At 38.7% G+C, this 15,135-nt stretch overlaps 1 protein-coding gene across 2 annotated transcripts; it reads right to left on the bottom strand.

The window, feature by feature from the left end:
- Positions 1-771: 771 nt before the first annotated feature.
- mc2r (melanocortin 2 receptor) lies at positions 772-6,129 on the bottom strand. 2 transcript variants are annotated; one of them, XM_073484597.1, is made up of 3 exons: positions 5,965-6,129; positions 5,443-5,818; positions 772-2,379 (listed from the first exon to the last, which is right to left on the bottom strand). In XM_073484597.1, the coding sequence occupies exons 2-3, from the start codon at positions 5,793-5,795 to the stop codon at positions 1,827-1,829; spliced, it is 906 nt and encodes a 301-aa protein (XP_073340698.1). In that variant the 5' UTR covers positions 5,796-5,818; positions 5,965-6,129; the 3' UTR covers positions 772-1,826. The 2 variants fall into 2 exon arrangements, with proteins under 2 accessions (XP_073340698.1, XP_073340699.1); XM_073484598.1 differs by lacking the exon at positions 5,965-6,129 and having other exon boundaries at positions 5,443-5,875.
- Positions 6,130-15,135: the final 9,006 nt, after the last annotated feature.

Genomic DNA, 15,135 nt, shown 5'->3' with positions numbered 1-15,135 from the left:
ACATTAACCCAAACTGCAATCTTTTCCAGTAGTTTTGTTGCCTATACCTAACTAAACTGCCATCGTTTCACAACATTAACCCTGTGTGTAATATTGTTTCCAAGAAGATGAATGCTACATGCTTATGATGTCCTGACAAAGGTCAACTGAGTTTGTCCTTTCCTGAATTGTCTAAAAATCATTTATTTAAAACACAAAAAGCTTAAAGAGTGCGGACATGACATGTCACAAGCTCCGGTAATGTCTGTTTTCGGTGGAAGTAAAACTCCGACCTCTTCACAAGGCAAACTTTTAAGCGATTCTGAAAAAATAGTTGCATTTTTAGTCTTATTCTCTGACGCAAGCCAGCACAGAGCCGCTGCAGACAGAGGCATGGATTGAAATGAGAGCACATCTATTGGGTCAGACATGTGAGTGGAAATGCATCTGATACGCTTGCAGTTTAGACACAGGGTCGGTGCTACATTTAACGGGCAGCTTCCTCAAATAGCTACAGCTGTTTCTGCTATGATGTGAATGTATGTACTTTGTACCATGTTTTTTTTAGCTGCTTCATTCGTTCAGCATGCCCCGCGATGATCTCTCCAGACCACCTGCCTGCTCCACAGTTTACTCATTGTAAAGATGCCATAAGATTACACTTGAAATGTAAAAATGAATGTACCAATAGCTTCACAGTGCTCTCCGTGTGTTAGTGGTGCTTACCTCTCAAATGAGAAGCTTTATCATGAAGTGCAACTGCTTTTGATAAGAAATGTTTTGCGTCATGTCTTGGTCATAGATTCGTGTGTTACACAGTATTATTTATTGCAAAAAAGAACAAGCCATTTGTATTACATGTAGACAGCAAGATAAGAGATTCTTTTAAACAAACATAACACATAACAGCGAACAGCATTAAAAGGATGTTTTTTCCTGTACTGTGTAGTAATTGCCTTGCTGTAGCTAACAATAATGTGTATTCTAAATGCTTTTGCAATTATGATAATGACATATATGTTTTCTTTGTCCTATTGGTTTATTTAAAGAAAAAAAAATAACAGCAATGGTTCAGTTATATTTGCTGTACATGCACCTCCTACATGACATGTTGACCTGTGATTCATAATTGTTGTTATTGTTTATTGTGAAGTACTGTTCCCATGAAAACACTGACTGTGATGTCACATTGGGCAGAGGCCAAGTCCACATGCTGTTTGCATGCTCACTACCATGTTTATGTAGAGTAGCTGTGACATGTAAACATATAAATGTGAGCTTCAGCTGAAATGAGTCATGTAAATAATTATTTTATTTATGTGTCTGAATAAAAGCAAAAGGTGAAATGGTGAGCTGATTTTATCATTTTGTTTGCATTAATCATAATAATAATAGAAATAACATGTCTTTATAACATAATATATGTCTCGTGTCACTGTGGTGCAGATGGGTCGTTTTAAACAGGATTTGAGGAGAATGACACTTGGGGTGAACTGAGATTGCATCTCATTCATGAGAGAAAAGGCTGATGGAGGAAGAGGGATGGATGGATGGTTAGACAGCCAGCAAGGCAGAGAAAAGATTTCCAATTGAAAAGAAGAGACATACACAGAAACACTGTTCTGCAGAAATGTATGAGAACAACACAAACACAAAGAAAACTAAATATTGCAGGATGTCCTTGACCGGCTACAGTGGCAGTACAGATACAATACTATGTATTGTTGATTACAAAGTGTAAATAAATGCAACCCCATGAATATAAACAGTCTGCAGGTACAGAAAAGCTGCACATCTTCCTCGGATAAACAAAAGCTTAAATAAAAGGTGCAAAGAGATTTTCTCTGTCAGCAACGCCTCCAGTCCAAACAAAGCATCTTCCTGAAGGTGTGTCTGAGCTCAGCGATGCGGAAGGCATAGATGGCCGGGTCGATGAGGGCGTGGCTCATCAGTAGCACCACATGCAGCTGGAACAGGGATCGGTAACACTCACAGTACGGGTTCAAGGGGCAAACCATGATGATGATGAGGTGGACGAAGAACGGTGACCAACACACCATGAAAGCCCCGAACAGGATGGTGAGAGTCATTACCCCTCTCATGCTGTTGCCCCGCCACCACTGATGACGACCCCTCCCCCAACCGTTGTTGGACAGGGAAGCGATCTTCCTGGCATGGATGCGTGCCAGCATGAACATGTAGACGTAAAGGAAGCAGATAATTGCCAAGGAGAGAATAAAGAAGACAACAAAGCAGATAATAATGAAGGTGGACTCGAAGAATTGCACCATGAGCACAGCTGACACCCCGCATGTCGTCCAAATGACACCCAAGATGGCCCCCGTCCGCTGCATTGTCATGATGTTGTGGTATCGAAGTGCATGGAAGATGGTGATGTAACTGAAATGGAAAACAAATTATTTAATCATCCTCTCAAATTATCATGGTCTTCTGAGTTTTAATTTGTACAGAAGGTGAGATCGGCCATGCTCGCAGTCGTTTTTCTAAATGACCTCAAGATGAAGAGCAGTTACTTTGTTATCTTAAGAAAACAAGCTTTGTTATTTCGAGATAACGCGATAATCAACCTGTTGTCAAGAGAAAAAATCCCTCTTTTTTTCTCTTCTGTATGTTCTGCCATGCCAGCATGCATAGATGCCATCTTGACATCTTTAACAACTGATTTAAGATGAAAATGTTAGGTCAAGGCAGATCCATCATTGATCAATGCGTCAGACTTTAATAAAGGTCTAACATGTGCCCATGTAGGACAGATCAAACAAACAGATGCACATATAATCACCACAGCTCCTCCAAGAGACCAGCCCAACATGAGGCAGCCTTCCTAGATTAGTGGTTTGAATCTCACCCTGTTTACATGTTTTCATTAGGCTTTCTTATATTGACACAAGTAAATGCTGTCTGTGTAGTTATTCATGACAATAATTCATACTGTATGATATGACTTTGACTGGAACTGATGTTTTCTTGTGATAAATTACGTCTTTACCTTCAGAAACTGGCCTTTTGTTTCCTCAAGATAACAACATTAATGAACCCGTGACCACAACTTAATACTTGATAACAGATTTTTGCAGCTGAAACAAGTTGGGAACACAACATTGACATATCCTTTATGTTGATGTGGCAAACAAAACAGCAATTTTATCATAAATTTGGAGATGTGTTTGTGTCCAGCTGATGAAGGTAAGTCCAATATTTATCTTTTTTGAGTGCTGTTTTTGTTCTCTACTGATGCCTGGGGGAGATATTTGTCTCTTTAGCTGCTAAATGCTCCATTATGTTCAAATCCATAATCAAATCTATAACCACATATATATAACCATATATCAGTCTTTAATGACACCTGGAATACATTCATTACTTATCTAAAACCCAACCACAATCAAACTCAAAACCAAAGCCACATACATGACCATTTGTACCCCCCATGACTAACATACTGTAATTCCTTCACCTCTGTATTTATCTCATCTCCTCTCACCCACCTTCACCTATCAACACCCATCATTTTACACACACACACACACATCAGCCATTACACATACACACATACACCATGATTATTATTATTATTACCATTATTATTATTGCTGTTACATATTTTTTCTCTTGTTTCCTGAGACCCACACACACCTTCATTATACATTCACCCAGCAACATACATATCTTTCCCTTCTATCTCTCTCCCCCATTTTCCTACTAATGTAGTGCTAATCAAATATCCACTCTCACTATTATTGATATAATTATTATTGTTGAAATATTATATTATTTATAATTTTTAACAATATTTATTTTCTTCCTATTGTTTCTACTGATTATATAACTTTTGATTATTATTATTGTTGTTATTATTGATATCATCATCTAAGTGATGAAAATTAATTATAGTTTGTTCTTCTTTTTTCTCTTTTTTTCTTTTCTTTTTTCTTTGTGTTTATACCTCCACTGACATCATTATTACTATAACTATTATTATAATTGTTATATTTTGATATACACATTATTATTATATATATAGCAAGTATGTGTGTATGTGTATGTATGCATGTATGTATGTGTTTGTGTATATGTGTGTACATATGTATGTATATGTGTATATATCTATATATCTATATGTATAAATATAAATAGATAGATATGAATAAGAACTTCAAGTCATGTACGCATCACATTGCTGGAGACCATTTTTAAAAACACACCACGTTTTATTTGTATTTCTACCTTATAGTGGTTTGTAATTTAAGTAAAATGAGAAAAACCAAAAAAACACATTGCTTTGACACGGGCGATCCACTAGCCTTTGCATAAAGGTTTTAAATGCATTTCATCGCAAATGACCAACTTTACCAACTAGTTCCTGAATGCAAAAATTTTGGCAGCCCATGTCTCAGCTTCCCAAAAGCATTTTAACACCAAAAAGTATGACAGCTGAATTTTTAATATGATGGATTGCAGGTAGTTTTGTATTATGTTGTCATACCATACTGACATGATCTGAAATGAGTGATGTCTAGAAGGCGCAAAAAACATGGTGAACAATAACATAACAGTGAAGTGTACATGACATGTGGAAAAACAAGCAGAATCACTGCCTTTAATGAGCTGTGGATGACTGAGTCAGAGTCCAGAGAAAATTCTCCCCATAGTCCTAGTTACTGAGACCTGATGCTTTGAATTTAAATATGAGCAGAGGATAATTGGTCATAGGGCCCACAATCACTCAAGACAGCCGGGTAAGCAGTAAACAGATCACATTAATCTGGTTTCCTTTACGTCACTGAAGCCAGATTTCCCTTTAAAATGCCTGCCTTTGATATGGGGGTTCTGGTGGATTAGACTGGGTTGGAATACATTCATACATTCATACATCATAAATTCAAATCCATCCTTCAGTCTATTAAATATACAGTTTCCTATAAACATTCATCCCGGTCAGACTTTTTGACACTCTCCCCTCTGGCAGGAGGCTGCGGTCCATCAGGACCAAAACCTCCCACCACATGAACCGTTTCTTCCCCTCTGCAGTTGGGATCCTTAACAAGTCCCGGGACCCCCACCCCCACTGACACTGACACTGACACTGACACTGACTCTTGCACTCTGGCACTCAAACCCACCACCACCCTTGAATCTTTGCATTACATTAATGCAGAATTTGTACATGTTTTATTTTTTTTTATCTTTTATATTTTATCTTCCGTCCTTATTAATCAGTCATCCCACACTTTTTGTCTCTGTTTGTTTGTTTATATTGTATATATTATAGTCACTGTTTGTTTATTGTTTATTGTCTTCAATGCATGCACCTTATTCACCTAGACAAATTCCTTGTTGGTGTAAAATCCTTCTTGGCAATAATCTGTTTCTGATTCTGATTCTGATTCTGATTTTGACCTAAAACATTTCTGTATGCAAATCCAAGCAATACATACGTACCGATCCACAGCAATAGCCAGGAAACTGAAAATGGAGCCCACAAACGACATACACAGCAGGGAGTCCATCACATCATCCAGCTTCTTCTCCGAGGATCCTTTCTTCTCCAGCTGTCCTACGTTGGCAAACACAATCATCAGGGTCTCGCAGCTTTTGGTGAGGCTGGCCATGGTGTTGAAGGCCGCCAGGCTGCAGATGAAGCAGTGCATGGGCGAGTGGAGGTTCCTGTTCCATATGATGGCCACCACAACCAGCAGGTTCTCGGCCAGGCTCACTGTGCCAATGATGAAAAAGACAGGGACAGGGACCTCCACCTCAGGGCAGTCCGACTGGTTCACTGTGGTAGCATTCATAGCTTGCTAAGATGGCGTTTTGTCTAGATTAAAGAGAAAAGCTGATAAACAAGGAAACTACAGCTACCTGAACAGTAAAGTTCTCAAGATGTCGAGAAGGACTTGAGGAAAAGTAAATTCACATGGGAGTATTGCATTCAGTGTTAGAGTGTATTGAACTGCAGCTAACCTTAGTTTGTGCCAAGGTCAATCTGACCTCAAATGGGTGTGTTGTTGTCCCCGGGAACAGGTTGCTCTCTGTAGTAGGTTTGTCACAAAATGTCCTTTCATTTACACCCCTATTCCAGCTAGCATGGGGGGATCGGTGGTTTCGGTACAACTCGATCCTGCTCTACAGAAACATGACTGCATCTGCTTCTCCTCTGCTGTTTACACAAGAGACATGCAATCGATTTTTCCTGTGAGCAGTGTTGTCAGACAGGGAGTGTTTGTCCAGGACTTACGGAAACTCAGTTATTGCCTAAGTGGTTTATGTGAGATTGCAGTGCAGCGGATTTAAATTGTTGGTCTCGTGAACTGTGTCGATCCAGTCCTGCCTGTCTTCTGGTGGAGCTTGGAAGAATGTTTGCTTGAAGTGTCACCTGTGGAAAAAGACAAGTTATTAAAATCCACACGTATCGTCCTCTTGCCTCTATTGAATGTGATGCACAGAATCAATAAGCTCCCTTGCAGTGTTTCACATGCTGATTTCAATATGAATCATGTACCATTTGGACACCATTGTCTTTACAACTCTAATTTCTCTTTGATGGGATTCATCCAAGACCCAACAGGAATATTCTGCCCTAGGGATGTAACGATATACCGAATTTCATGATACCATCGTGGGACCATGATGATATCTGCCAACCTATCATTGTTTGTATTGTTCTGTTTGAACAGCAGAAGGCGCAATCATACTGCTCCAGAAGACAGACTCGTTCTCATAAGACCTGACAGAGAGAGATTGTCATGGCTCTGGTGGTCTGCTGGACATTTTCCATTTTAAAAAGCACATTTACTGATCATGAAATCATAATTAAATGAAGGAAATGCTGTGTGATCAGGGCTTTGAGTCTCAATTCTTGCCAGGGTGCAGACAGAAGATGATTATAATAATTATATCAAGCTTTTATCCAAAACTCCCTGACCCCTTTAATCCTTGATAGTCCCTAAGCTCTCAGTGTTTCATTATCAAAGGTGCCACAATAAATCCAATGAAAGAAACTTTAAACTACTCTGTAACTTTGCAAACTTCATCAGCTCCTATGACACAGGCTTTGAGTCATTTCTAATTGTAGAAATACAGAACAAAATTATTATATTCTCTAATTGGGCACTGAAAATTAAATTTGACACAAAGGTCTCCATAATTTAGGTAATTACTATTTTCATCCATTAAATGTGTTACAGCCCAAATTCCTTTTTCCATCCAAGTTCCTTGAAACAATGATTTTTGATTAGTCAAGATATACCTACTGTTCCACCGGGGTATATTGTGTAGTGTAAAATGATGTTTGTACAATAAATTCCAATAGAGGAGAACTTGCTGATGAAAGTCTGAGAGTTTCACAGGCAATTTGTGTAAATCATAATCAACATCGCAATAAAAACTTGCATTGGGGATGGTAAACCAAATGTTTGGGTTTTTTTGTGCATAACAAAGGAATTGAGCCATTTTAACTTTAGGAGACCATTCATAACAGATTTCTGAAACATTCAGACAACCATCCTCAACACTTTCAACCATATCAGCTCTCCTGTGGTGACATTTGTTTTTCCAGATGTCAAACTTTGATGGCCACCTGTCTTCCCACTCATCAGGAGACATATTCCAGTCACCTCTCATTAAAATAAGATCTGTAGGGTAGAATGATTTTAACTCTGCTACTGTATTTGTGATATCTTCCAACATGTGTTTGTTTGGGGCTGTAGTTCTATGACCATGTACATTAACTAGTATAAAAAAGTTACTTTCAAGTTTTAACACTGCTATTAGTCAGTGACCTTCCCCGTCTGTCCTGTGTGTTACAATGTCACCTGGAAACCTGTTAAAACAAATTGCCACTCCAGCTGACCTGTTGGATTTTCTTTTAACCTAATATTTAAGACCTCTCACATTTAACAAGCAAATGCAACAGTGCAATTGAACATTTCTGTTGAGAACTACAATAAGAAAAAAAACAAGTACTCAAAACCAGAACTTAAAGTGCAAATGCTGTTTTACGCTGTTACAATTGACAAAAGTGTCCCATGACCCCGTTACACTCCTCGTTCATGCTCTTTCTACAAGGAACTAACAAGGAAAGTTAAAGAGAGAATCAGAGAACAGGAACAGTACACGATGCGTAGCTTGAGTTTCAGACACCAACGCATCTTGTACCATCAGTGACAACTTTTCTTTTGTTAGCCATGTTAACATCTATAGCATAGTCGTGGTCGATTGGCCGACTCAGCATTGTTTATCTCCTCTGTGCTCGCCGCAGCCTGAGCCATTTTGCCTTTCTCATCACCAATTTTCAGTCTGGCAGGTTTTATCATGAGTATGGTTGTCGGAGTGTTCTTTAAACTGTTTCTAACTCAAACTTTGGGACTAGTTTGCTGCAGCCTCTAATGCAAGCTACTGCTTAACATGCTATCTTGCCAGAAGTCAGTGCGCCCAGATTATCTATTGTTTAACTTGCAAAATGGACTTGTACACGCCTTAAACGCACTAGCACTTTAGACCATGTGCTGTAGACCAAGTAAATAGGGCCCTAATTGTCTGTTTGGCAGCACTACTTTAATTAATCTATTATTTGAAAAAGTCCTGCACATTACGTTAAGAGGCTGTTGGTCAGCTGGTCCCAGGTCTGCTGGCGCTCTGTTATTCCACCACAGCCATGCCTCCATATGACAAAGCATAGCAGAAGCTGCTGCAGGTGGATGGCTTTTAAAATAGTGCTGACCGCTAACATTTACAGACGAATTACCAGTGCACAGTGCAGCAGGCTGCAGCTGTGAAGTCATCAGAACACCGGGCTGACAGAGAGCAGTAAGTGTGTCTGTTGTTATACATTTGATATATACATGCTTCAAAACTACCATTACTCCTGCTTTCTGCCGTAATGTAGCAAAATATTCAAATCAATGTGTGCATTTAATTAGTCATGCTCATTAGTGTAGCCTGATGAGGACAAAAGCAGAGACCAAATCATGCACACACAAAAAAGACAAACTACTGATGTTATGTTTCAACCACAGAGGGTCTTCTGGTAAAAGTGAAGTCACGAAGTCAGATGAGTCATCTGTTATGAGTCATTTTCAGAAAGATAACAGACTAATCTTATTGTGTTCTTGTGATTGGACAGACCTGGATGTGTCTCTGATTGTTATTCAAGGTGTAATTGCACAACAGCATGTTCGTCAGCTGTCACTGTATTTTCACCAAAGAAAAAGTCCGACCCACTGCTCAGCTTTTCAGTACAACATGAAAAATCACAAGTAATAACCAACCCAGTAATAACACCAGTCCTGACAGACAAATCTGTGAGAAGGTGTTCATATTGTCATCTCTGTTGTTGACGATCTCGCCGGGATTTTTTGACAACATAATGACAGAGAATGGAATTATCTCCACTGGTGGCTTAAACAGTTCAGGAAATCATTTCATTGTGTCTCTGAATGCATGTGCGTACTATAGTGGAGGACATATTGGAAAAATCCCAAAGGGTTGATGTTTTGCCAGTTTTTATTTTTTCCAGGTGCTCATGCTTCTGTTTGGGGTGCTGAATGAGACATAATAAACTGATTTTAAATCAATACATATTTAAACATATTTAATTGTAATCATCATTACAGTGATTGCATTGACAATTTTAGGAGGGACATTTGGATTTAGGCAATGGTGGGATTTAGTATTCTAGAAAGAGTGAAATCTACAGAAATACCTCACAAGCATAATAATTATATACAGTATAGTATGTGTGTGTTTGTTAATGGATCCCTGTCTTGCATGTGGTCAATATTCAGATTTCATCAAAGTTAAGGTCAAATAAACCTTTGGGATAAAATGTACAGGCACCTGGTAGGTTATTGATTAAATGACAAAATTAAATCAATCAAACACTCATCTGGCACGTCTTTCCTGTTATTAAGGATAAAAAGCATCCTCATGATGTCATTACTGTGATTTCAGGCAGTTACCACACATCTGCACACATTTCTCTAGCTTAATATTCCAATACATAAAGCTCCTTCATCAATTTACCCATTAAACTGAACAGCTTATTATCCATTCGCCTTTAACCTGTGTGCTCTATTGCGGTCTGAATGTTTTCTATCATTTGTTCATTCTATGTACATTCATTTTGACTGGGGGATCATTAAAGTTTTATCTAAATCTCCTCATTGTCTCATTGTCTGTGTTATTCAAAAGTCAACACTAAACTCTTTAACATCAGGGAGAAACATGTGTGGGTTCTGTTTTGTGAATGAGCTGCGATTATATAGCACTTCTCTAGTGTTAAAGTGCTTTACACAACACATGCCACCTTCACCCGCGCACATTAATACTCTGATGGTCGGCCGGTCGCTATGGCCGCCTCCACACTTCTGCTTTTAGTCTAGCTACCAGATGTTAAACCTGGCTGCAAGGATTTTCTCTCATTCAGACAAGAGCATTAGTGAGGTCCAACACTGCTGGTGGGTGATAAGGCCTCGCTCACTGTCCACATTAGCAGTTTATCCCACATGTATTTTTGATGAGGTCAGGATTCTGTCCAAGCCAGCCAAGTTCTTCAAAACCACACTCTGAGAATGATTGATGGACCGGGCTTTGTGGATAGGGACATTGTCATGTTGAAATATAAATGGACAAACAAACTTTTCCCACAAATCCTATTTAATTGTCTAAATTCAGTCTTGAGCAATAAGTTTAACTTTATACCTTTTAATCCATTGAAAAGTAATAATATCACTTTACTTATTACTTGGTAATACCGCAGGGTCTGGAGCATGATATTCAAGGGTTAAGTTTTCAAATGAGCTTCATGGGTGAGATTGTAATAAATGCTGTGCTGAAGTCGACAACAGCACCCTGATGTAGCTGTTGTTATTTTCAGGGTGGGATAGCAGTGCGCCTGTGAAAAAATATACTGAGTACATCAAATCATACACAGTAAAAAAAAAAAATCGCTGTGAAATAGTAGTAGTAGAATACTGTTTATTCAGCCAAACATTACAGCAAACAAAAAGTTACTGTGAAAGTCACAGTAATCATGCCACTACTGTAAAGAATCACAGTAGATAAATATGTGCTGTATAAAATTACAGTAACAAGAAATGTAATGTAAAGAATCACAGTAACAAAAACTGTACTGTATTAAATTACAGTAACTGATAATGTAATGTAGAAAATCACAGTAACCAATAGGCACATAATCATGTACTCGTCAAACGTCAATGAGTTGCTGTAAAAACATGTGTTTCTCCATATTATACTATATAGTTAATAATACACAATAAATATGTCACATCATCATGGTTTTAATAGTGTTGTAATAATATATTCATGAATACAGTATTACTGTGAGCAGCAATGCATTCTTAGGGCACTTGGACAGGTACTGTAAATTTCAAATGCACAGATGCATTGTGGGAACTTTACTGGTCTGGATTATCAGTGGTGGCATGCCTCATTTTAAACAGAGCTGCCAAGTCTCACGCATTGACTGTGAGAGTCACCCAATTGAGCATCTTCACAAGGTCAGAAAAAGGTGATGTTAAATTGACAAAGCCTTTTAGCAGCTTTAGTAATTATGAAGGTAGGAAGGAGAAAAGGTCAGGTGACATTTCTATAGAACAACAAAGTCCACAGACAGAGATCAGGGTTAATGGATGGCTCAACAAAACATCAGACTTTAACACGGGAGGCAGCTGTTTGTTTCCAACCATGAGTCGACATAGTTTATTATTGTAACCATGGCGATGAAGGTTACCTTAACTTAAGGAAGCACTTATTTTAACTTAACCATGAAAATTCTCTCTAAAAAATAGTTGGAAAGGCCTTCTCAGTGGACCATATCCACACAGCGGCCATTCAAAGAAAGAATAAGAATAATTTCGCACTGCTGCCTTCTAGGTTGCAAGTCATATAAACGTAGGGAATCTGAAAAATAGTTACCATTTCACTGCTTCCTAATTGATCAACAACTGAACAGATAATGGATAGTAAAAATCCATCTTAACATTGCACCTTATTTCAAGCTAAAACAACATATTTGCTAACCCATTAGCTACTGTTACACAATACGACAGAAAAGGTTTAAATTAATTCTGAAATATCAGCACACATTTTGAACACATTCATTTTGGTCGGGAAGTAAAACGCACTGGGTGTGATCAAGTTTGCAATGTAACGTTAGGTAACTGTTTGCTGTCTCTTCACCTGACCTCAGACATGTTCTGGTTAATTCAGTAACATTAACATTATGTGAATCATCATACAGATTGACAGACAACACAAAAGTGTTTATCAGGCACTTCTGCAGTGAGTGTTTCTGTCGCATGAAGGGGCTAGCAAGGCTGTACATTATGTTACATCAGCCCACATTGTACTCGACTGTTTACAGTCTACAGTCTCGAGCCTTTTCCATCCTTCACCCAATACCAAAACTCACACACATCTTATCTGCATTGCCCTCCTCCTTAGATCCTCCTGTCTGTCTTTTGGACTCTGCTGGAGATCAGACAGCTGGCTTTAAAAGGACTGATATGGTGTTATGCTACTGGATTTGCCTCATGATCAGACAATCTATCCTACCAAGCTGCATAACGTGGAAGACAAAGGCTGTAGTATGCACAGCAGGAATACTTGGGCTCACCAGTAGGTTTGACGAAATCACTAAATGTCAATTAACAGAAAAGGTAAGAATGTTTGTGGGTATGCTGCATAACACACGCAGCTGGAGACTTTGAATGAGTCATCGGTGGGTGGTTGTCGTCAGAAATATGACTGTAAACATGTACAGTTCTCAGAAATGGTATATAAGGCCTGTGTCTGTTTTGTTCCCATTTCTTTGAAATGTATCACGATTCCTATTAGAAAAGTTGTTAAGATGAGCCATGATGATGGATGAACCATCACTCAACCCTAAGTTCCCATTGATGTGATCAAAGCCAAATGATTCAGCCCAAACATCATAAAGCAGGAGCAGGAAAGGTAATGAATGGAGCTTTAGTTGCATGTAGGCTGACACTGTCAGCTCTATCCACCTCTGCATGCTGTATTTTCACTACGCAGTAGCTCAGATCTTAGCTGTTATTTTAGATTGTACTTTCAGGTAAAAGGTATCTCAGCAATACATTCTCCTAAAGTGACCTTGATGGGTTTGTTTTCTTCTCAGCCACTGTCAGAGAAACCTGTCTGAACAATTTATGTTGCTACATTAGGCTTTAAAAACTCTTTGCACTTGGTTTCTTGTACTTGCTAGCTATGTGAACATGCACTTACAGTGATGCACTCTTTGATCCTCTATTCATGGAAAAAATACAAATGGACATTTAGTTTGAGTGTCCCAGGTGAGTCTTTGATAAGACACTGTAAATGTAAAATCCTGAATCAAATAAAGAACCAGAGAAAAGCCTTACTTGTTCGTCACTCCACCGCCAGCTGCTCAAACAACCTTCCTGTTCTGAAGCCTTTCAGTAGATGATTTGTCCCTTTTTTGTCATCATTTTTGCACAGCATTTCAACAAAAGGCGCTGATAGAGGAGCTGTAGAGAACCTTTCTTCAAGAGAGTTTCACACAGTGAATTGGGTTGAGAGGGAACACTGTTTGTGTTGCCTCAGAAGGCTGCCTCACCAAGGCTGTGAGGAATGTTGTTTTTTCCATTTGTTTTTCTTTTTGTCGTCCGTATGTCCATTAATGATAACAGCACAAGGGGTGTGTGAGTGTACTGACCCACTCCGGTCAGTTTATCTTTTGGTCATTCGTTTTGCTTTCAGAAACAGGTATTAAATAACAAAAAACGAGTGGTTATTTGATTTTCGTTTTAAAATACAAAACTTAAAATGGATATACAAGGCCTTTTTCTTTTTCATGGTCAAAAAGGGATGAGTGAAATTTAAAAAATGCTTTCATCTTCGTTTTCTATTTCATGTAATAAAAAATAAAATCACAAGACAACAGAAGCGGAAAAAAACACTGTTTTTTTCATATTCTGAGACCGGATGTTGTCATTTATGAGGCAAGTGCACGAATGAGGACGGTGCTGTGTAGAAAAAAGTAGTAGGCTACATGGTGACATGGACACATGGACATGGACATGTACATCGTTTTCCGAAACAATAAAAGAGTGTGTCTCAGGGAAGCAGAAAAACTTAGTCGCATATTTCAGTTACAAAAAAAAAAAAAGCTCTGCTCCAGGGCGTCGGTGTCTAAGGCTAGCCTGTTAGCCTAACCCCTTAGTGGAGCTGTTTCGATAGAAGTCCGCCTCATCATGGAAGATTATCGCTTAAAAAATATTCATTGAGAAAGGTTTGTAAGGTTAAATGAACACTTTCTTGACACTTCTCAACTCGTGGTCTGTACTTGACTAACGATGCAAAAGTGGCCTTGTTTCTGGGACCATCGGGAGTGTTCAGCTCATTCAACCTTTCTGCAAGATAAAGGATAATACGGGCCAACGTTTTGCATTTATTGCAAACACCTGCAACATGCCTCCCAATAAGATGTGAGGGCTCCACACTAATTACAGGATGGGATGGGAAATAAAATATAATTACATTTCATTGCAAACACCTAGTTAACATTTGATGTAGTTGTATAATAATAGTTAGTACTACGTACATTTCATTTACAATATGCACATTTCAACATTTTTCCCCTGACTTTCATAACCTCCGCCAAGAAAGTGGCGATATATGGTTATTGTTGATATACAAAATACACAAGAGCGTTAACCATCACTAGGGTTATGAATGCCCTGTGTGTCACAGCAACTATTTTAATATGATATTCTTCCAGATCAGTGTACCTTGCTGAGGTGGTTGGTGGAAGGTTGAGTCCTAGCAGAATGGTGGTGGTCCGTTTTTTTAGAATGCGAGGTTACCCTTCAGGGGATCATCGGAATAAAGTGCAAGATTCCATTGGAAGTCATGACCCCATGGTACTGACTGATGCACAGGGTAATGCAATTTTGCAGTCCGAAGGAACAACAGGTGGGTAACATGAATTTTCTTTTACTTTTACATCTTTACTTTGATTGAAAATGATATGGTGCATGATTACTCATGACTGAACCAACCACTTAAGTTGTCATGGCTTTTCCTGGTTTCCACCCCCACTTCAAAGGGTCATACCACTGGAAACAAAATGCA

Source organism: Pagrus major, chromosome 17 (assembly GCF_040436345.1).
Source record: "Pagrus major chromosome 17, Pma_NU_1.0".
Classification (NCBI taxonomy): domain Eukaryota; kingdom Metazoa; phylum Chordata; class Actinopteri; order Spariformes; family Sparidae; genus Pagrus; species Pagrus major.
The sequence above is the reverse complement of the archived record's forward strand: the minus strand, read 5'-3'. Positions and strand labels throughout refer to the sequence as shown.

What these genes read in the sequence shown, in the direction of transcription:
- mc2r (XM_073484597.1), bottom strand. Translation starts at nt 5,795, where the DNA reads ATGAATGCTACCACAGTGAACCAGTCGGACTGCCCTGAGGTGGAGGTC. An exon ending in CTGGCTATTGCTGTGGATCG is followed by an intron (nt 2,380 to 5,442) that starts GTACGTATGTAT and finishes TTTCCATTTCAG; the next exon opens with TTACATCACCATCTTCCATG.